The sequence below is a fragment of the Brienomyrus brachyistius genome, chromosome 1 (genome assembly GCF_023856365.1).
Source record: "Brienomyrus brachyistius isolate T26 chromosome 1, BBRACH_0.4, whole genome shotgun sequence".
In the NCBI taxonomy this organism is placed as follows: domain Eukaryota; kingdom Metazoa; phylum Chordata; class Actinopteri; order Osteoglossiformes; family Mormyridae; genus Brienomyrus; species Brienomyrus brachyistius.
This window is the reverse complement of record NC_064533.1, coordinates 34483817-34506000: the sequence shown is the minus strand read 5'-3', so window position 1 is coordinate 34506000 and position 22184 is coordinate 34483817. Positions and strand designations below refer to the sequence as shown.

General features: G+C 39.2%; 1 protein-coding gene across 1 annotated transcript in view; it reads right to left on the bottom strand.

Annotated features, from left to right (window-relative positions):
• LOC125742724 (unconventional myosin-Ib-like) overlaps positions 1–19311 on the bottom strand; it is a 50560-nt gene extending 31249 nt beyond the window's left edge. The window contains exons 1-5 of the mRNA XM_049014988.1: positions 19122–19311; positions 15257–15400; positions 6972–7087; positions 2175–2269; positions 614–718 (exon numbers count right to left, since the gene is read on the bottom strand). Coding sequence (XP_048870945.1) covers positions 614–718; positions 2175–2269; positions 6972–7087; positions 15257–15391 — 451 coding nt within the window. The 5' untranslated portion in view covers positions 15392–15400; positions 19122–19311. The remainder of the gene's footprint in view (positions 1–613; positions 719–2174; positions 2270–6971; positions 7088–15256; positions 15401–19121) is intronic.
• Positions 19312–22184: the final 2873 nt, after the last annotated feature.

The window sequence follows — 22184 nt, the reverse complement described above, 5'->3', positions numbered from 1 at the left end:
GTGCGGAAATAAAAATTGATGTTGCGGAGAGGAAATGGGAGCCCAGTGAATACAATTTGGACTTACAGTCCTCTTTGTTCGTAAGTCTGAAAGTTTATAAGTTGAACATTTGTAAGTAGAGGGGCGTCTGTATTTACATTTTTGTCATCTTTCTGAAAAAAAACAAGGCATAAAGATTCAGATTTATATCAAATGCAAAGCAATATAAATGATGAAATTTGCCAGTAGGTAGCAATGTCATCTAATTCTTCCAGGGTTGGGGGTTCAAATCCTGCCCTAGCGTGGAGTTTGCATGTTCTCCCTGTCCTGGGGGGATCTGTCACATACTGTGGGTTCTGCCAATAACCCAAAGATTAAGTGACTTTAAATTTCTTTCATGTACTGGCATCCCTTGCAGCATGTACCTTAGCCTGGTAGCCAATGCTGCCTTCCTACCATCCCCCCTTCCCCCTGAGACCCAGCAGGTAACAATAAAGACCTAAAATAAAAACAGGACATGCCAATTAACCATCAAATAAATGTGCGGCATTTCTGTACACAGTTTGTGATGCATATTGAGGGCAAAACTGGCTGCTCAGTCTTCTCCCTTTATTCATCTGTCATATGTCCTCACCCTCCAGCACAGGATTGGACTGAAGCAGCTGCTCCTTCACCTTGTTGACCTCAGCACCTTTCCCACACACAGCTGCCACATATGACATCACCAGCTTGCTGGCCTCTGGAACAAGTTGCCAAAAAAGGAAGGTCAGCACTGAATATGTTATAAAGAACCACCAAATCTCAGCACTTATACCACCATGCTTGACAATGGAGTATGGGCTAGCTTATGTGTTCTAACAAAAGAAAACTTTTAGATGATTATTACACAGGTATTTGCATGTTGTTTTGTGTGCATGTTCATCATTATAGACTATAGAGTCTAGAGACATGATATCGCTACTGATGCTACAGACTAGGCAGTACAAAAACCTTAACCATGAGGCGATAGTAAATATGACAATCTGATTGATTGACTGATAGTAACAGTTACATTACAATTGCAATAACAAAGGTGCATACACCGTGTTTCAAAACAAATGCAAGACGACTGACATGAAACATGCAATTATAATAATAATAATAATAATCGATACTTTATTGATCGTCTTGCATTGTCTTTACGCCTCCCACAACTTGCTCTTTTTCATAGAGTAAGTTGTCTGCAAAGGGCTGCCACCTGTAGCGGCACCCAGGGAGCTGGGAGTTAAGGGCCTCGCTAAAGGACGAGGCTAATTTAGCCTCGCTAATATTATGCCAGTGTTAGTGCCTAGACTTGACCCAAAAGAGTGAAAAATATGGATATAATTCGTCACTATGAAAGCATGCAGAATGAAAAAAAAGAAAAATTCAACAAAGATATTATGCTGGAAGGGATAAAGACAAAGTAAGGGAAAACACACAAGGAGTGGAAAGAGCAGTAGAACGATCTGCAAAATAGCCTGTATTACCCAAATATAAGCACTTCTTAGGGAAGCAAAGCCAAGAGGTTGCAAACAAATCCATACTGAAATCAAGAGAATACAATGAAATTGTTTGTTCATTCATTCATAAATTCATCCATTCATGCTGGGTCAAAGGAGTCTAGAGCCTATCCTGAAGCAAGGCAGGGAATAACCCATAATGTGGTGCCAACCCAGAGAGCTATTCATCTTACTGTTTATAATGTTTTAGCAATACTACATATCTGGCTGAGAAAGTCACATCCTTTACTATTTTGAACATAGACAAAATCAACTAATTGGATTAAAATATAAATTGAACTTCAAAAGCTGAAAATCATGTGTGAGGCTAATTTAAATTTGCCTCGCTATGTTGTGAATACCAATACATATTGAATTGAGGTACTTTATTAATCATTGTCGGGAAATTGTGTATTAAAAAGCCTATCATGCTTTTCATACGAACTACAGACAATTGTGGTTTAGGGCCTTACTCAAGGGCCCAGTGGTGGCATCACTCTACCAGCTGTAGGATTTGAAATGATGATCTTTCAATTCTGAGTCCTAACCCACAGAGCTACACAAATGAGCAAAAAAAGGTTTTCAAATACAGGTGGGTGTTTTAGGAGACCCTACTATGATAAGCATGGCTACAATGAGGGGAGCAATAAGCAAATATGTAATACAAAACAGTACCTGTCTTCCCTGCTCCACTCTCCCCCGTGATGAGGATACACTGGTCTCTATCCTGGTCCCTCAGTGACCGGTAGGCCTCATCAGCCAGGGCATAGCTAAAACAGAAAAGGAAGAAAAACACACTCCCACTAGCTGCTCCAAAATTCAGGCCACACTGCTTGATACAATTAAAAAGACTGTCTTGGGTGTTTTGATAAAAGTGCTTTTATTCCCTTACACTTCCAAAACATTAGTGGCCCCTATTGACAAGATATGCAACATCTGAATGCAACATTTATTGTGTTGGTTTGTATCTAGCAATTGTACAACACTATCGCAGATCAAACTAAAGTACTAAAACTAATTACAACCAACTTCCAACTGCCCATTCAAAAAAAAGGTTGTGTGAAGCCTGGAAACCATCCTACAGTAGAACAGCACAGGGCAAAGGGCTAACAGAGAATTTTGGTTTGCTTTGCGTGCATGTGTGCTTGTGTTGGTGTGACTCAAATTTGGTGCCAATTCCCTAGCTACCCAAAGAATAACTTTATCCTCGGGCTGTGCAATAAACGGTTTGGATAGCCAAAGTTCAGATGCAGATATTACCACAAGAAGAATCCCACAAACTGCTCTCAAGGGGACAAAACACACACATATTACTTTCTGTTCATAGCTCAAAATATTGTCACATTGTAAGTTATCACCCTAATGTTTCAACTTGAGCTGTAGGACCAGGAACTTCCATGGTTTCCTATATACTGCCAGCAGTATGTAGACACACCCAGAGAGGACATTTAAAGTTAAGTGCGAACATCTGCTAGGGTAACCCTTTAAACAATAAAGGCAACAATACAAAAGAAAATGACCAAAAAGAACCAATATTGAACTATGAAGGCAGTAGGTGATTAAATCCCCTGTAATTCTTTTGAACATAAAAAATATATATATAAACATATAATAACATAAAAAATATAAGTCAATCATCAATTTTTCCAGTACCTCTGGAATACTGCAACCAATTCTGCACAGTGGGGACTGAGTAACTGCCTTAGGTATCATGATGGAGCGGTTTGAACAAATCAGAAGAACACACCACTTTGTAACTAGATCCTGGATCACCAGGCGGAAAACTGTCAGGTTGTGCACCCATTCCCTCTCCACTCCAATGGCACAGGGCTAAATGTTCCATGCAATGTTCACCAATGACTGCAGTATGTCTGTAACATGACTGTCATAGGGCTGATCTCCAGCAACAACAAGTAAATGTTTAATGAGGAGGTAGACAAAGTACCTGGGTGGTATTTGATTAACACCTCAATGCCAAGAAGTACAAAAACTGATAACAGTTTTCAGAAAATCCAGATTTGGCAATCAATTCCCTCTCCGGGTCAATGGAGCTGTAATAGTGTGAGTCTCCAGCTTCAACTTCTGTTCTGTTCATATCCCTAAGGACAATCATATAAACTGTGATCAAAAAGGTAAAACAGTGTTTGGACACTGTATTTCCTAAAGAGGTAAAAAGGAGCATACCTGCCTTAACAACTCCTTGTAAATTTCTACCAACGTACTAATATGAATATCCTGACCTACTACTAAACAGCATCGTACATCAGTTGCTCTACCTGAGACTGAAGAGCCCTGCAACAAAACAATCATCAAAAGAGATCACTGCCTCACAAAAGGCAAAACTGAGGACATCAACAATGACTGCTGTCCTCAGCATCTTCACAAACCTAACTCAACCCAGCAATGTTCTGCTCACTTTCTTGCCATCTGGACTATACATGCTCAATCAATCAGCCTCAGAAAGAGCTTCTTCCCCAGAGCTGTTGCCAAACTGAATTCTACTTGCCACAGCAAGCATAAAATGTTGTAGAAAGCATTTAACAGACTGCTTGGAGCAAAAATCTGAGAAATTAAAAAAATAGTAGTGGCTAAAGTAATTTTGAATTGCTGCTTGCGAGTAAATGAAAAAGTTAAACTGCCAAAACTCTTGTATTTTAGTTGATTACTTCTTTCCTGCAGGCCACCAGCTTCATAACATTCACAATATTTAGCACCTAGTTTCTTACAATGTATAGATAAAAACAAAACCTATAAATACAAAAAAGCCAAACTAAATTGTCATATAAAGGATTAATCAAGTATGAAACAATATTTTGTCTTGAAGCAATCTTGAAGTGTGGATGTGCCAAATAGCTTGAAGATTTGGATTAGATTGCCCATGAACTTCTAATATACTCCCCCTGTAGTAAAATGGCAAATTGCCTGTGAAATTGTCATTACTTCCATCTATTTTAATGGATCATCAAAGTGTTTCACCGAGGTGGTCCTCTAATGACCCAAACAACATCATGTTATGCAAATGAAAATAAATCACTTATTTGTTAGCCTGGTTTATGGCTCTCCAACATTATATGTGACAATTTTTAACTGGGACATTTCCTCCCATTAGGAACCTTTGATTGACTATTTTAAAAAAAGATCTACTTATACAGCATCTACTGGATACTGTAAAAAAAGAACATTGCTGGTTATTTAATTACTGCACAAAATTCAACTAAACATACAAAATAACTTGATAGCATTCTGTATAAATAGCAACATGGAACACAGTGGATGATGAGATGCAGAGAAGAAAAAAGTGGTTTTGAATTTCTTGGGTTGTTTGTAGCGCTGCAACAAACAACTATTTTGATAATCGATTAGTCGGATGAATCACCCAATTACCAAATAACTCTTATTTGGTATCAGCTACCAGCTTTTAAATTTAGCTTGAGGTTGTTTCATACATTTGCTAACAATGAGTGTTCCTGTTAATACAAAAGATTTTTAAAAATCCATTTGTACTGTTAAAATTTAAAACCAAGGATAAGCAATGAGCAGCAATTAAATATGCCAAAACTATATCAGTTTCCCCTAAATCAAGTAAACCAAACATCCATCCATATTTCCAAGCTGTTTATCCTACTGGGTTGTGGGGGGTCCACAGCCTATCCTGGAAGCAATGGGCACGAAGCAGGGAACAACCCAGGATTGGGGGCCAGCCCATCGCAGGAAACGCCATTCACACACACAAGCACTACTATGGGTAATTTAGCAAGTCCAATTAGCCTCAGCATGTCTTTGGACTGTGGGGGGAAACCAGAGTACCTGGAGGAAACCCCAGGACGGCATGGGGAGAACATGCAAACTCCACACACATGTGACCCAGGCAGAGACTCGAACGCGAGTCCCAGAGGTGGTAGGCAACAGTGCTAACCACTGCACCACCATGCCGCCCAGCTAGGCTAACATAAGACAGCTATTTAGACCACCTTACACCTAACGACTGAGATGATGGAAGCGTGCTACAACTGCAACAAAATGCTCATGATTTTGTCCGACAATGGAAATTTTTCTGCGGCAGTGAAATTGCTTGAAAAGTCATTAGGTGTAATGCCGGCATTATCCAACTTCTTTAACAATTCAAAAGAATATGCATTTGAAAATAGAAAATCTTACAGCTCATAACATGAAGTAGAATGGCTTTTAAAATTAACATTAGGTAACTAGCTAGCTAGCATAACTAACTTACTGAGATGAGTCCTCTTAAATCAGTGAGCTGAGGTGCTTCCTCTTCAGATTCTCGAGCATAGAGGATGTATTCCCATGATAATTATGGTCAGTTTTACAAATTATCCAACTGACATTTTCGAAGTTTAGTGTGAAATGCTCCCACGCTTTCGGGTTTTTTGTTTTTGAAGCTACCATCGTGCTTTGGTTAACTCCTTTCTAGTGAGCGGTAATATCAAAACATTTCAATTTAACAAAAGAAACACAAGTGATGACTTCACCATGGAATCTAACTAATCAAGTGATGACTTCACCAAGTATTGAATTAGTTGCCAACTAATTTGGGAATCAATTTTAAGCGACTAAGGCGATTAATCGTTTCAACTTAGATGTCAATAACTAACATTAAAACTACAGCATTTTTACTTTTTTAAATCATTCTTGTATCACCTGAAGAGTAGTTTGAAGGGTATGCCTGCCCCTTACACATATGGGCCACTGGAATATTTTTTTCCCTAATCCCACTAGTGTGTTAGAGTCCACCTTATTCAAGTCTGAATCAAGACCTTAGGTTTAACAAATTGAATCCAACAGAGGGTGACTCCAGGGAAACTGAACACTGACTGTCTGACCAAGGTCTACAATGTGTATAAATGAAAACTGGACAAAGCTTTTGGAAGAGTGGAATTATTTGAGTTAATGTTAATCTAAACAACAGTGTGGTGTGTAGTTCAAGGATTCAAGGGGTAAACACTGGCTGACCCTGCACACTGACCCAAAAACTTGATTTCACCTACGTATATACACTACCAGTAAAATGTTTTTGCACACACTAAGATATTCTACATGTGCACGTTACTCACTTAACATTTACTAAAAATCAACTCATTATTCTTGGCTAACACATAAATTTACAGTATGTTTGAGTACTTTTATTAGCAAGAAAATGTCATATCTTTGATTAATCAAAGTAACCCCTAGCAGTTATTCATTAGTCGTAAATTATCCACATGTTTTTGAGTGAAGGAACTTTTTATGATTTTACTCAAGAAAATTATTATAGTGACATATATTGTATTATATATGCAATATGTAAATGTTATATGAGTCAAGGGTATTTGAGTATGAATGGTAGGGTTGTGGGAGTACAGTGTGTTTAGGGGGGTGGGGGTTCGGAGCTGATTGATCCCTACCAATGCTGAAAATAAACCTTGCTCAGAGTACTATGTACTTGTGTTTGTGTATCTTGTCACGGACACTTACACGTGTGGGCTGAGCTCATAGAAGTTTCTGTTGCGGTATTCCTCCACCTTGTCTGCTGTGTAGATTGGCAGTGACCTATAAGGATTTATGGAGATGACCACACTGCCAATGTAAGTCTGCAGAGAGAAATGAATAAAGAACATCACTCAAGGACCTAGAGACAAGATCTCTCCCAGAAGACAGCAACATACATTAAAACAGAATTTCTACTACAAACCCAGTCAAAACAAAAAAGTACAACCACATAGGCCTGATGAAAAAGATAATTATACATAATACATGTAGGTTGATAATAAATAGAATGAAAAAAAAATCAACCATATCCACTTACTTATAATAGGATAAAATACTTAATTCTCAGCAAAGCTCACTAATTGTACTGGATGTCAGTTTACTAACAATCCTGTGAACTGAATGTGTAAAATCAGAAAGGGTTCAGAAAATAAAGTCATATGACCATGTATGGGCTCTGGCAGCAGGAGACTACAACACTAATTGTTCTTGAATATGTTACCATCTCATTATCGATATCTTAAAAAAAAAGGGAAGCAGCAGTATCCTGGCATATTTGATACTTTTTTTTATAATATATATATATATACTTTTAAGAAAATTTTAGTTGTTTATGAGTAGGCTGCAGCAGTGTTGACAGTAGCACTGAGCATCGACAAGGTTTATACTGTACATATACTCAACTATTAAAGCTGGCATATTTTCTTTAATGAAAGACTGCATATCTTTATGATTTTAATAATAATTCAAGGAAACACACGGATTAACCATTTATGGTTATTCATTTAATATTTCGAGCAACTGAAATGATGCTTTTAGAGCTATTAACCTGTTCATGTACTGCCAAGTGACATATAATATGGATACAAAGTAATTCTTAATAACTACTATAGGGAAAGTTCCAAGGGGCATGCATTGTCCTTCAGAGGCTACTGATCAATGCATACTTTATAGGACATGACTGTGTTATTTGGTTTTAGAGCTATTAACCCCTTCATATATTGCCCCATTGCATATAATATAGATACAACACCCATCCATCACTGTAACCACTTAATCCCAACCAGAATCACAGGGGGAACCAGAGTCTATCCCAGGAACAAAAGGCACAGGCTGGTACCAACCCTGGATGGTTGCCACCACAGCACAGGGTGCACACAGGCACCATTTCAGGGCCAGCTTAGAGTCACCAATTAACCTACCACACACACTTTTGGACTGTGGGAGGAAACCAGAACCCCTGGCAGAAACCAACACGAACACGGGAAAAGAATGCAAACTCCACACAGAAAGGTCCTACGTCCGACCCGAGCAGTAAACCTCGGACCATTTTGGCAACAGCGCTAACCATCGCACCATCACACCTCCCTCGACACAGCATAATAAATAATAAATATCACAGAGAAAGTTCAAAAACTAAGGGATGTGCATTGTCCCTGAGAGTCCACTGATGAATGTATACTTTACATGCCTGTCTAATTTGGTTTTAGAGCTATTAACCCGTTCGGGTATTGCCCCAATGATATATAATATGGATACAATGTAATAATTATTAACTATTATAGGCAAAAATAATCTGAAAATCCAGAGAGTGTGCATTGTTCCTTAGAGTCCACTGTTCAATGCACACTTTACTAGGTGTGGCTATCTCATTTAGTTTTGGATCAATTAACACTATTGCCCCATTATGCATTAACATACATGCATGGAAACAATACAATAATCAATAAGAAGTACAGACAAAAATAAGTTGAAAATCCAAGGAGTGTGCATTGTTCCCTGGAGTCCATAAATCCAAGCACACTTCACTAGATGTGCCTGTATTGTCTAGTTTTATAGTTATTAACCCAATCATGTATTGTCCCATTGTGCATTATATGGATACATGCAAACATTGTAAAATTAATTCAAAATTGCCCGTAAAGAAATCAGGAAAACCAAGGGGTGTGCAACAGTTGACATGAAGTCAAAACGCGAAAATTAACCAGGATGGTTTGCTGCAAACTTTGACGAGTCTATATTAGTCATTGAGAGAAAATTACTTTCTTTTTCCCGTCAGGTTTTCTGTGCATGCAGCATTAGCCTCAGATACCTAGACAGAAGCCAATGGGTTACTGCAAGGCAAAGTAGGCAATAAAAAAAAATAATTAGTGTTGTTTAATTTTTTCCATATGTTGTGTATAAAAAGACCCAAAATGAACACTGTACGCTGACTACTTTATTAGTATAAACAAATAATTTAGTATTTGTATAGGAATCTCTGTGCCAAGCTTTTTGATCCACATAAGCGGTTGATCACTATAACCGTGATCACTATAAGCAATTTCTACTCTATTTGAAATATGGCTAGTGTTGAAACGAATTGGTGGTAGTATTTGTGGTTTTTTATAGTGTTTACATTTAATTTCTCTTTTTGTTTGGTGCCGTCCTCACTAAAGCCACAATGTGACCAAAAGACAGAAACGGCATTTTTCTTTAGTACGGACTGCTCGAGTTGCTTAGCCAGCTCAGTGTTTGAGTTCTCCTTATTGCTTCCATCACGCAGACTGGATGGTTTTGGTTTTGATGACTGGATGGACAGTACATGAACACAGACTGGGGAAAGTATTAACAGAATTTTTAAGTATTAACAGAATTAAAAAAAAAAAACTAAGTAACTGACATCGGCAACATTACACCAATTAGAGCAGGGGTGGGGAACCTGATCCATGGAGAGCCGGTGTGGGTGCGGGTTTTTGGGATGACCTCTCAATCAGCCAATAACAGTGGATTCCAAGGACTGGAGTTGAGAATCGCTGCTTTATTATTGGCTGATTGAGAGGCCATCCCAAAAACCCGCACCCACACCGGCTCTCCATGGATCAGGTTCCCTACCCCTGAATTAGAGGTTCTGAATGTCGGTTTTGATTAATTTTCTATTAATGGCCCAACCCGAACCGACAGAAACTTTTTAGTTAAGTTCAGTAAACCACTGTTTAATACAGAAAAAAGAAGCAATTCATGTTTTGTTTATTTACCTCAGCTGTACCAAAATTTCATGAACTGTGACTTCTAAACTGAGGTACATACCTGACTGTGATTTTTATATACGTTACACGTCTAATATATATGCATACATACACACACACACACACACCTTTAATGATTGTTGTAAGTAAATAACTGATGCAGTTGGCGCAGATATTGTAATATCGCAGTGGAGGTATATAACCTGTATACTTATGAAACTGACCGATTCAAAATATCAACTGGTATTATAGGTAACATACAGGATGGCCTTAATATTTTTAAAGCAGTGGCAGCTGAAGCTTGTTTTAACAGAAGCCCATTCCAGCAGTCAGCATTACATGCTAGAACCTGAAAAATGCCTTATGACTCTCCCAACCTCCACGACAGCAGCAAGTCCTGGCCTGCATGTCTGCAGTACTTTGCCATATTTAAGATACGGCTTTATATTGTTATACAAATATTTAAATTGTCATAGTTAATGATAATCGTGATAATCAATGCTTGGGTTTGACTTAACCTCTTACTGCACAACACAGAAATCAAACAATTCAGAAAAAGCACATTGTTAGGGCACAGCCCCTATTTACCAGACAAAAATGCTTATGACTACTTATCAGCAAGCATCATTATCTCTCAGCTAAAGCTCCATGATCTTACTGTTATACAGCAAGTTCAAACACGTTATCAGTGTTAACCTGGAAAATCTCAGAATGGAGGGCGAATGTTTTAAGGGAGTAAAATGTGGATACAAACTGAAATTTGTTGAAATGGTATCAGTTATGAGGCAACCATATATCTAGAAATACTTTTGCCAACACACTGACAAATAGTTTAGCTTTCTGAAAAGGCAGCTGGACATACTGTATATAGAACATAAGAACATAAGAACTATACAAACGAGAGGAGGCCATTCGGCCCATCAAGCTCGCTTGGGGAGAACTAAACTAATAGCTCAGAGTCGTTAAAATCTTATCTAGCTCTGATTTAAAGGAACCCAAGGATTCAGCTTGCACTACATTATCAGGAAGGCTATTCCATACTCTGACTACACGCTGCGTAAAGAAGTGCTTCCTTAAATCCAGCTTGAAATGTTCTCCCGCTAATTTCCACCTATGGCCACGAGTTCGTGTATTTAAACTAATGCTGAAGTAACTATTTGGTTGAACAGCATCCAAACCTGTTAGAATCTTATATACCTGGATCATGTCCCCCCTCAATCTCCTTTGCTTGAGACTGAACAGATTTAGCTCAAGTAACCGTTCCTCGTATGACATTCCTCTAAGACCAGGAATCATTTTTGTGGCCCTACGCTGCACCTTTTCTAAGGCCACAATGTCCTTTTTAAGATATGGTGACCAAACCTGCACACAATATTCTAGGTGAGGTCTCACCAAGGAATTATATAATCTTAGCATTACCTCCTTTGACTTAAACTCCACACACCTGGAGATATACCCCAACATCCTATTGGCCTTTTTTATTGCTTCCCCACACTGGCGAGAATGGGACATGGAAGCATCAACATACACACCAAGGTCTTTCTCATGATCAGCTACCTTTATTTCAGTGACACCCATGAAATACCTGTACTTTATATTTCTGCTCCCTAGATGGAGTACCTTACATTTATCGACGTTAAATTTCATCTGCCAGGTATCGGCCCAGTCACTAATTAAATCAAGATCCCGCTGTAGCTGCTGAGCCACTAATTCAGTATCTGCTACACCACCCACCTTGGTGTCATCTGCAAATTTCACCAGTTTACTGTATATATTGGTATCCATATCATTTATGTAAATTAGGAACAATAGTGGTCCTAAAATCGAACCCTGCGGTACTCGACTATGAACGCAAGCCCACTGTGACATTGTGCCTCTTATAACTACTCGCTGTTTCCTATCTGTTAACCAGTTATCAATCCAGGTCGCTACGGTACCTAAAATACCAGTCGCTTTGAGTTTAAGTAGGAGCCTCTTGTGGGGGACAACATCAAAAGCCTTTTGGAAATCTAAGTAGATGACATCATAGGCCTTCTTATCATCAACTTCCTGAGTAGCTTCCTCAAAAAACTCCAACAGATTTGTTAAACAGGATCTACCTCTTCTAAATCCATGCTGGCTATCCCGAAAAATGTTATTGGAGTCCAGGTAATCTATCATTTTCTCTTTGATTATAGCCTCCATAACTTTACCAGTTATACAAGTTAGACTGATTGGCCTATAGTTAGACAAATTACTTCTATCCCCTTTTTTGAAAATAGGCGTTATGAAGGCGTGCTTCCAATCAGAAGGTACCACACCTTCAGATAAGGATTTGTGGATATGTGGTTTTCTTACTGTGATACCAACTTGCCAGAATTAAAATATCAGGATATCATATGACACAAATTACTTCTCTCAATGCATTGTCAATACGTAACACATTGGAGATTATAGTTGTCATAGTAAGTTTCATTTATACCTATTACTGAAATGGAACAAATGGTATGTAATAATTATGAATACAAAATATGCCCATACTCGGAATTAATCACCTTAGGCTAAATGATTTAGGTAAAAAATAAAAGGTGAATTTCAATTCAGCTCAGGAGTGAATCAATTGCCTGAAGGCAGAACACATATTATTACATGAGGTGAAAATTCTGGAGCTAAACAATGGGCTGAGCCCAGAGCCCTGTGATACCGCAGGTCAGCGAGTATTTAAACAGTGACATCACCCCGTCCCGTATGTGTTAGTCGGCACAATGTAACAAAGCTTTAATAACAGCCTTGGATATTCATCAGAAAAACATGCAACAGAGCTGAGGCCCAGAAGGGATAGTAACATGAGCAATATCCTCATTGTAACTATTAATATGGAACAATTGATGAGGAAATCAATGGAAATATCTTAACAATCATGTTTGACAATATTTCTCAGCTGTATGTCCCAAAATATATAGCAACTCCTCAACCATGAACTGCTAGTGGAAGGGAGCCAATGGGCAGCCTACGTAACAACTTACTGTATGGAAACACATACAGGAAGGGAAATAATTATTTGACCCCCAGCTGAATTCCAAACTAGACCCATTTATATACAAAAGAGAAGTCTATAATTTCAAATTGTAGGTTTATTTTAACACCAGAAGACAGATTTTCAATAAAACAGACAAGAAAAACTCATCATGTGACAAACACAAGTGAATTTATCATTTATCTAGGGATATAATTATTTGATCCCCTACAAGCCAGCAAGACATTAGGTCAAGCACATGTGCACCAACACAGGAACCAACCCTGGGCAGTCACCAACACACCGCAGGGCACACACACGCATACAACTACAGGGCCAATTTAAACACACCAATCAACCTATCATGCACGCTTTTGGACCGTGGGAGGAACCCGGAACCCCCGGCGAAAATCTACATGAGCACGGGGAGAGCTTGCAGACTCTTCACAGAAACCCGAACCCAGGACCTTCTTGCTGTGAGGCAGCAGCGCAAACCACAGCACCACCACGGCACCCAAGAAAACCACTGGTAAGATAATATGCAGCTGTGGTTTGAAATCCTGCAGTGCTCGCTAAGTACCCCTGCTCAAGAGGGCCCATGTTCAGGCCCTTCTGAAATATACCTATGAACACCTGAATCAGTGTTTCCCTGTATACCTAGGTTTACAGTTTTGGGGGGGTGGGGGGGGGGGGGGCAGATAGATACCAACAGGATTCATGGTGTTCATGTGTTTCTTTTAATGACAGCAGTCAATATAACTGAACTAAACATCAAAACATTTCTTTTTATGACAATTATCCACAAAGTGTGCAGCTTTTGTCACTGCAGTGTATCTTTCTGGGCTTCTGGAAGAACCATTCTAGACCCTCTTGATATGGGAAATCAGAAACGTCTGGCCTATTTATTGACATATGTATGCAGGCTGCAAGATGGTCTCCTTGCAGCCTATTGCAGATGTTTGTCTTGACCTGCAAATACATTAACTGCTAAGCTTTAAAAATGATATCTGAAATCTTAAAATAGTGATAGTTTAAAGTAGAAAATCCCATTGTAAAATATATTTATTACCCTGTTAATTTCTGTCTGCTTTTCAGGTGGTTAACGTGACATATTTTCCGATGCGCACTCTCCGTCCGCTGGTGGGAGTGTGCTCACCTGTGTGCGCAGACACGTATCTGTGCGTGTGTATCGGAGCAGAGATCAGAGGCGAATTTAAACGTGCGACCGTGTAGAGACAAAAATGACAAGCTGTTAGGTAAATAAGATAAATAACATAAGACTATTTAGTTTGTTTAATAAAAGGACAATGTACAGACCTGTTCTATAGGAAAGGTGATCTTCTGTTGTGATCTGGCACTATATATAAAATAAAATAAAATTAACTTGACCTTCAAGGGGGGGGCGGGAGGTGCCGTTGGGGGGGCAGGGCGCCCCCCCCCCCCCCCAATATAATGGTAGGGGAAACACTGCCTGAATAATTCCAATGAGGCTTGGAAGAATGTGATGTGGTCAGATGAGACCAAAATTGAGCTGTTTGATATCAACTCTACTGGCCGTGTTTGGATGGAAAAGAAAGCTGACTATAACCCCAGGAACACCATCCCTACGTCAAACACAGAGGTGGAACCATTATGCTTCGGGGTGTTTTTCTGCCAAGGGTACAGGACCGCATCAAAAGAAGGTTGGATGAGGCCATGTACCGTAATATCTTGGATGAGAACCTCCATCCTTTAGCCAGGGAACTGAAAATGCATTGCGGGTGGGTCTTCCAGCAAGACAATGACCCTAAGCATACGGCCAAAGTAACAAATAACCAAGTGACAGCCTAAAAACCTTAAAGATTTGGAGGAGATCTACAAAGAGGAGTGGATGAAAATTCCTGCTGAGCTGTGGGCAAACCTGGTGACCAACTACAAGAAATGTCTGACAGTGATTTGTCATAGCAATATTTTGGCATACATGTAAAAGATCAACTGAATACATATTCTTGTCTGCATGTATAAAGCTTTTTTTTAAAAATCTGTTTTCTAAAGGCCAAATAAATTCACATTCACTTTTACAAACTGTACTAAAATTAATGCATCAATTAGGTAAAGAGCAAACCAAAACTACAGTTGAGCATAAATAAGGGTTTTATGCATAAAACTTAAGCAGTGGAAAAAGAATTGAAAACAAATATTTAAAATAATTTTTGTAAATTCAACAGGAAAGTTTTGGCAAGCTACTGATAATCTATTATCTGTATAAAAACTCAAACAAAAAAACTCACATAGATCTCATCGCGGTCAAAGCGATTCTTCAGGTTTTGAATAAAGGAGTCTTCGTTCAGAGGCTCTAGGAGGACCATATCCCCCACTCCTATCATATTGTCAAGAAGTGACGTTTTCACTTCCATCTTGGTCATGTTTCCCCTCTGCAAAATAAAGAAATGCTGCATGTTACACAATCCAAACACTTCTGATACACCATGTTATAGTCTATATACCCTACCTAATCATTAAATCAGCATTTTCAGAGAAAAGATCTCAAGTTGAGTCCCCGATCAAACAGATAGCGGAAATGAAAATAAACTGAGCATAGAGTATTAGACCACTGGTTCAAGTTGATATTTAAGCAATTGATTGGCACATTATAAGACTATATTATGGACCTGAGCAGTTTTATTACACATAATCTATGTGTTACATAAACAATGGTGACAAAGACTGCTAGCTTCGGTCATTTTTCTCCAGTTCAGCCTTTGGGTGCTAAGCCTAGTGCTACATATCGGTGAAACAACAGAAGGCCTGGGGCATATTCAGGTCTCTGAACCTCAATGCTTATAACTACAGTATGCTGTGACAAAGTGATCTCCTGGATGAGGCCATAAGCTAATCCTCCGTTGTTCACTTTCTGCTTTGAAATACAACAGCAGGAAAGGGACTTTGCTGAGCCAGAAATGACATATAACTGCAACATAAACACTGACTTTCAAAGTGTATAGGCCCTGTTTTCTCACTATTTTCATACACTATCCTCATAAGTTTCAAACTTGCAAAATCTGATTCACAATGTAACAGTAGGTTTCTGTTCACTTTGAATATTTATTGGATTTAATTCACACTGAAACATCACTGCTATGGATTTTCAGGGCTCCCTGCAGTGCCAGTAGGTTTTTCCAAACATTCTAGCTACTGTAAACATTCAAACTCAATGAGTTTTAAGTCAAGGGAAGGTGATGCTACAATTATATAATTCCTCAGTAAGACCCCACCTAGAATAATGTGTGCAGGTTTAGTCACCATACTCTAAAAAGTACATTGCTGCCTTGGAAAAGGTGCAACGTATGGCTACGAGAATGATTCCTGGTCTTAAAGGAATGTATTATGACGAGAGGTTAGCTGAGCTCAATCTGTTTAGCCTCGAGCAAAGGAGACTAAAGGGGGACATGATCCAGGTACATAAGATTCTAACAGGTCTGGATGCTGTTCAGCCAAATGTCTATTTCAATATTAGTTTAAATATTAGAACTCGTGGCCATAAGTGGAAATTAGCGGGAGAACATTTTAAAATGAATTTGAGGAAGCACTTCTTTACACAGTGTGTAGTTAGAGTAAGGAATAGTCTTCCTGCTAGTGTAGCACAAGCTAAAGCCCCAGGTTCCTTTAAATCAGAACTAGATAAGATTTTAACAGCTCTGAGCTATTAGTTAAGTTCTCCCCAAACGAGTTTGATGGTTCGAATGGCCTCCTGTCATTTGTAAATTTCTTATGTTCTTATGAGAATTCTGTATATACTGTATTATACTTACCAACCCAGTCCACTGACAGCAAGAAACTTTGACATGTGGATTGCTGATAAACAAATATTAAATGTTACCATTGAACCCTATGAACTTTGCTTCTCTGATAGCATTAACAATGGGATTTCTTGTTCCTTGTCAGATATAAACCATAAAACATGCTACAGTAGTTCACTACTAAATGCCATAAAGTACTGATATTTTTAACATTCTATAACATTATAAAGGTGCGGCAGAAACAAATGCATGTTATCTAAATGACAATGTTAAGGCTATAAAGAAATCAGACTCTGCTTCTTTTGTGAGCCAAATGAGTCATCTTTATAGTCTAACATGCAGCACTAAAGTTTAACTAAAGGGAGATTGTGACACGATTTCAATTAAACCATATACCCATTTCAGAGACTCATTACTGGATAAGCAGTTGGAAAATATGTGTGTTTGTATGTATATGTACATACAGTTTGTATACAAATATGCACATTCACTACTGAATATAAGAACAGGATGGAATTAGTTTCAGCTTTCACACAGAATGATACACTATATCATGCACAACTTTTGGTAAGCCTACTTTATCTGGACTTCTGTGAAGCCTCATTTACAGCACTATGGCCACGCACATTCAAGGTTGAGGGCTTAATTCCCCCACAGGTTTTTATGTTGTGTATGTGGAGTTTGCATTTCCTCCCTTAGTCTGGTGAACTGCTTCCTCTCATCTGCCCATATGTGAGAATATGTGGATTAACTGACAATCAGGGTGTTCCCTGCCTCAACCCTATGCCGGTATCTGCTCCAGAGTCTTTGAAATTGTGCCATGGATAAGAGGTTTTGGAAAATTAATGGTTATTATAAATGTTGTGAGATTTATATCAGTAAGTTCCTAATTTAAAGGTACCACCGTAAGTGTAGCAAAATTCACAGAATAATGTGTATTTCAATAACCACTGCTTCTGAATTGTATAGTAGACACTATACTATGTTAGGAATGGATAAAAAATAAAAACAAAATTGGTACTGGTTTTACATTCCTACCGTGATATAAAACTGGCTCTTACGATACAGGGGTGTTAGGGGAGTAAGGATACCCTGGCAGATTCAGGGGGCCCAGCACTTTACAGGGCAAATCCTTCCTAAAGTTGAAAGTGCCAACCCAAAAAGGGGGTGTGGGTGGGTGACATGGTGTCAGATGGCCCAGAATTTTTAGCTATGCCCTTCAGTATAACATGTCAAATGTCAGTTATTTTTTGAATATCTTGGCAAACCACCATGATCAAGACATCCGCACAGTTATCCAGTGCGTCTGTTTTACGGTAGTAAATGTATTTGCTCTAATTCATCTTCATATAAATATTGCACATTGTAATAACTACAATCTGATAACACATCTGAGCTAGGGCGTAGGTTTCAACACTGGTCAGGATTAAATCATCGCTGAACCCCCCCCCCCCCCTCCCTCTATAGACACTGTCATTATGGCATTATAGCTCTCATTCCAGCTTATTCTGCTAAACCTGCTGCAAGTCCATACAACGTTTCTAAAAAGCTATACTATCACCACAAATGCATGTATATCACTGAATCTGTATCTTTGTGATCATGCATAATAATGTCCCCTATTCCAATTCCCAAGATCTGAATAATCACTGCCGCTATTTTCCAACATAAAATTTGTTGAACTGTCGTGTGGAGACATATGGAAGACATGCCTTTTTTACATAGATTAGAGCAAAAAATATTTGCTACCGTGAAATAGGTAGTATTCCCGCAATAAAACTATGCACAGGCGTCCCATCCAATTGTAAGTTTTCTAAAAATTCTAGTTAACAGGTTACATAGTTGGAACCGTTTAGTTGCATGATTCCATTATATGCTGCTGACGTTTTTAGTAACTATGCTTTTGGGAAACGTATCCCATGATGTAACCCAGCCTTGTGCCTTTTTCTGCCTAAAATACGTTGCAGGATGTATTCGTTTCGCTAAATAAAACTGGATGGCAAACTAACTTGAAAACAAGACAAGCTTTTCAGTTTCAACAATACATTTAGCCGGAAAAATATTGAATAATATGCAGCACGCAAATTTAAATTATATTTTTATATTCCAATACGCCATTAGGTCACGAAGAGTGAACTGATGGATGTTAATATACACAGAACACTGTCCAAGTTCCTAACAATTTACCTAGCTAATACATTGACCGCATCACAGTTTAGTGCTTCATTTAGTGAAGCGTCTGGCTAACAGCGCCGATTAGGTCATAGTCTAGAACGCTGTTTCAGTACAAAATAATATTCAAAAGTGATTACAACAAACGCAGCGTTAAGTATTAAGATTTTGAATAAAGCCTTGCCTGTTAATTTAAGCGTTATCTTCTCTTCAGTCCAGACTAAAAAAGGGAGGATGCCATCCTACAGTACGACGAAAGTTAAAAGACAGCCGCGCGCGCGTCCTCTTTGCGCGTGTCCGTCGGTTGAAATAAAACTTGTGCAAAGCTTGTCTCACTTCTCACTGAGAAGAGAGAGACTGAACCCCAACACCGCCTTCAATCTTTCAAAGCGGTGATTCCTCGAACTTCTACCGCGTAACAAAGTCACGCCCACATTACTTGAACTACTTTGTTAGTTTCTTTCAAACTCACTATTTGGCAGAGGTACTTTATATGGACCGAAACTTTCAGTGTGCAACAGCGTCCCCGTCCGTCTTTATCATTAACTACAGTAACGAAATTGCGAAATTGCTACCTGCTTGTTATTCCTTGTGGTTTGTCAGCTAAAACCAAACTCTTCCTATACAGTTAAATACATATTAGCAGTGCTGCCCATTGGAGGTATGTGTAACAAATTATAAGCCAATATTAACAAGATTCACAATGTTGAAAAGATCGATAGGACTGCTTTAGCGATCAGGAAATTACTTCAGAAGTTTTCATATGCTTTACTTTTAAATTAAGAATGATATCAATGACATTTTACTGCGTACTGCGGCACTTTTTTTATTATTATTTTCCCGAAGATTAAAGCTGTTGTATTTGCATAGGTCAATGTATTATTATAATGTAAATTAGATCTGGAAAAAAAACATTCTCGTGTAAAAAAAAAAACAATTTCCTTAAAACATGTTTACTTCCTTATAACATTGTACCTTCGTAAAAATGACACCCAGGAGTGGTCATCCTTTTCCGAAATGATTTACAAAATATTAAATTAAAACACTCCCACACTGTAAAAAAAATGTCCTCCTTCCAATTAAAAATTATTATCTGATTACAAACACTTTTGAATTTGCCCAGACTTTTAATGACTAATTGTAATATCACACGTAAATCTGAAGGAATGCTATACTGTGGTACTCCGAAAAATAAACTAATATAGCCAACAAGAGTATGTAATATTAATTGAAGTTATGTCAACACCATGTACAGTAACTGTCATTGATAAAACAACTATGTTGGACAGACAACTAAACTGAGCAAACGCTAAACTTTTTAGTCAAGCAATTTGCCAAATTGTCATTTTTATGATTTTATGATGATTGTAACTTCATAAAATGACAATTTGGCTAATTGGTTGACTAAGAAGTTTAGCATTTGTTCAGTTTAGTTGTCTGTCCAACTAAACCTTCCTGTCTCTTGCCTTTCAGCCCAAGTGTGTCTAACCCCCTAGTGTGTTCAACCTGCCCCTCGAACTGCGCCATAGCTCAGTGGGTTGAATGTATAACACAGAGGCTGTAACCCTGAAGCGATGAGTTCGAGGGGGGTATTTTTCGTATGTCGCTTAAATCATCCGAGATCAGATGCCTCATCCTGGATGAGTTAATGCCGGTGAAACTCATACGGGATAAGTCGGTTTTTCAAATGCAGCTGTGTAGTAGATTATAAAGGGGTATGATGAATTCAAATATTTAATACGTACTGTAATGATGTGTGTGCGTGTGGAGGGTGAGGGATGGGCGTGAAAGGTAGTAGTTAATTAAGTGGCTACACCTGGGTTGTGAGGGACCTGGGATTAAGAGAAGGAGTGAGAGCCGCGCTTGGGAGAACCGTTCTGTTAGGTGCAGTACTCGTTGGGTCCGGGAGGAAGGTACCGCTCCAATGCAGTTTAGGGCTGCCGGCGATGAAGCCAGATAGCGGGCTGTAGGGACAGGTTCCGGTGTGGTAGGGCGATGACAGTCAGGACGGTGGGGGTAGGAATGCATGACCACTGCTTAGTCCCAGGTGTTTGATATACGTGAGCAGTGGCCCCCTCATAGTGACGGCTCGGCGGGGGGGAATTCCCTTTCCGTGTTGCGCTCTAGATTATGGATCTGCGTGAACTTTCCCTTGATCTTCGGAGGGGGGTGGGGACGCTATATTTTAATCGTGTCCTTATTGTATGTGTGTTCTACGTGTTTTAAGTAAGCAGCCTAGCCGCTAGGGGTCGGGGTGGGACTATAGAGGAGGTACTGGTCCCATAACGCTTGCCTATGCCCGAAGTGTGAGGATTACTGTGCATTGCAGTGCTATTGGTGTGCCGTGCCCTGATAAGGATGTGTGTGGTGCGGGATTTACTGTATGGAAACGTGTATTAACACACGCTTGGAAGGGGTAGTTTGCTACGGTGGGGACAGCGGGGACGAACCCTTTGAACCTCGACCCGACCCGATGGGTCGCTGCATGAATTATATTGAATAAATGATCTTGCCGATCGCGCAAAACCCTCTCAATTTGAAATTCCATTCTTATTATCTGTGCACCGTTTGCAATTGGTCGTTCATCCATGAATGACGAGGCCATGACTGAACGGATTTCCATGCACGGAGACTGATTAAGTGTGTAAGATAATCCATTCATCCATTTTCCAAATCGCTTATCCTACTGGGTCGCGGGTAAAATAATCCTTGTTTACGTAAAACAAAGCCGCTCCGAGCAGGTTTGAGGATTTGAATGTGCTGCTATGACAACATCCAGCAAGAGTTTCGAAAAACCGACAGATCCAGGATCATGCCATAGTTCTGTATAGCCACACCTGGCCCTTGTTAGGTATTAAGTTCAGTGAATTTAAGTCCTTGCCTTTGTCTTGCTCTTCAGTCATTGTGCCCATGTTACTGTGTGTTAGGAATTATTTTTTTTTGTTGTTCTGTTCCCTGGTGTTATTTTATAGTTTCTGTATTTGGTTCTTATTTTTCTTAGTTGTTTTGACTCCTCATGGTCACTTTAATTTGTGCCTTTCTCTAGTGTATTTATTTTAATTAAAAAAAACCCTTGTTTGTCTTTGACCCACAAGTGGATTGTCACCCTCATTTCTGTCTGCACCATGCCCTGCTGCTGTGAGTTACATGCATCCATCAGTTGTCTAGTACTAGGGAGCACTGAGTCTGGAGCTAATCCCAGGAAGCTCCAGGAAGAATGCAGGTGTCATGTCTCAACCGGGCCACC